Source organism: Theropithecus gelada, chromosome 14, assembly GCF_003255815.1.
Source record: "Theropithecus gelada isolate Dixy chromosome 14, Tgel_1.0, whole genome shotgun sequence".
Lineage (NCBI taxonomy): Eukaryota > Metazoa > Chordata > Mammalia > Primates > Cercopithecidae > Theropithecus > Theropithecus gelada.
Window position 1 is genome coordinate 61224757 of NC_037682.1, and position 1966 is coordinate 61226722.

General features: G+C 39.1%; 1 protein-coding gene across 1 annotated transcript; it reads right to left on the bottom strand.

Annotated features, from left to right (window-relative positions):
* Positions 1 to 550: 550 nt before the first annotated feature.
* On the bottom strand, positions 551 to 1504 carry LOC112605895 (putative olfactory receptor 56B2; the record flags this gene model as incomplete). The annotated part of the gene is made up of 1 exon (XM_025355803.1): positions 551 to 1504. A coding segment is annotated over one exon (954 nt), but the record flags the coding sequence as incomplete, so codon positions are not given.
* Positions 1505 to 1966: the final 462 nt, after the last annotated feature.

A 1966-nucleotide genomic window follows, 5' to 3' on the forward strand; every position in this document is an offset into this window, starting at 1 on the left:
ATGACTAATGACTAGTTATGTTGAGCATCTTTTCATGTGTTTTTTGGACATTTGCATATAATCTTAGAGAAATGTCTATTCAAGTCCTTTGCAAATTAAAAATATAAGACACATTATAAAGCAAATAATGAAAATGCAGAAGTATCTCCTATTTTATCAATTATTACATCAAATGTAAAATATCAAGCTCTTAAATTAAAAGGAATAGATTGACACATTATCTGCTCTGACTGCTTCTATTCAACAGTGTTTGGAAGTTCTAGCTAAGACAAGTGGGCAAGAACATGAAATATAGATTACACTAGTCTTTTCTTTGAATTCCTTGAGACAAATAACATCACTGTTACCCTTTGTGATGAAGATTTTTGCTTGACTCCCAAGTATCTCAAATATTACTTCCATCTCCTTTGTTCTGAAGTGTCAGTTGTTGCCACCAATTCTTTGTGCTATTTCTATGTTGTTCTGCATTTGCAGCAATTGGGGAATATAATGCAAAAATATGTGAAGAAAATTTTCAAAAAGTGCATATCTTTTCCATATCGGGTGCCCTTCACTCCAGTCTAAGTACTTTGTATAAGCCTTGCCTGAGTTTCTTGTTCTTGAGTGCATACACCATGGGGTTCAGGGCAGGGGGAATGACATTGTGTAGCACATTGAGTAGAACTGGAATAAAGGGAACTTTCATTCCTGTACTATGACTAATGGAAATCACAATGATGACTGTGTAGAAGAAAAGGATTAAGATGAGGTGGGAAGTGCAGGTACTTAAGGCCTTGGATGCAGTTTCTGGAGAATTCAGCTTCAGGACAGAGTGAAGTATTAAAGCATATGATAAAATAATCAAACCCAGGTCGCTTCCCATGAGTGTCCAAGCCAGAAGGACCTGGTTAATGCTATTGATTTTTTGATCATCACAAGATAGGCTAGTGACTCCAAGGTTAGAACAAAGACAGTGCTCAATTTGATTCCGGGAGCAGTAATGCCTCTGGGCAGCCAACACAGACACTGAGATGAGACTCAAGCTGTTTCTCAGTGCCATGAACACAGTTGCTTTGAATACAAAAGATTCAGTGATGACTGATGGATACCGGAGTGGTTGACAAATGGCTACATATCTATCAATAGCCATGCAGACAAAGGTACTTGGCTCCATGGCCACAAAGCAATGTATGGCATACATCTGAGCAAAGCACTCTGGGAGAGTGACGGTCTTAGCATTGAACCATAAGATGGTCAAAATCCTAGGCATGATGGTGGTAGCCAGGCCCATGTCTGCCGCAGCCAAGATCCCCAGGAAATAGTACATAGGCTGGTGCAGTGCTGCCTCTTTGTTGATGATGATCAGGATAAGGATGTTAGCACTGAGAGCTAAGAAGTAGAGCAGAGCCAGGGGCAGGGAGAGCCAGTGCTGCCAGCTGTGAATGCCAGGGAATCCCATCAGGATAAACTCAGAGACCTGGAACTTAGAGCTGTTGGAATCTCTGAGCTCCTGGAGCACCACTAAGAGGAAAAATATTTGATGTTAGTATTTCTAATAATCTCTATGAAAGTATTGGGAAAATAATTACCCAGTATCATGATATTGAGGTGTGACTCAGCCTGGTTAATCTCATGCTGTCACTTACATCTATTGGATATGTATTATCCTATGTGATATTTGGTATATTCTCTGTAATAACTCAGTTAATCATCTATAATACTCTATAATGTAGGTCATATTTTTTCCACTTTGTCATATCTAAGGTATAGGACATTATAAAATCAGGACCTTGTTTAAGAGCTTCCATGCAGTAAGTCACAGGAGCAGGACAAGTTGAAAGTGATTGGTATCGCAGCCTGGTTTCCTAAGTTTGTCTTTGTCAACGAGTTGGTTTCTTTAGAGACCTAATGTACAAACTCACAGTAGTGGTTTTTATGCGTGGAGGCTTTTTAGGTAAGATATTTAATGACAGAGTATATAGAAGTG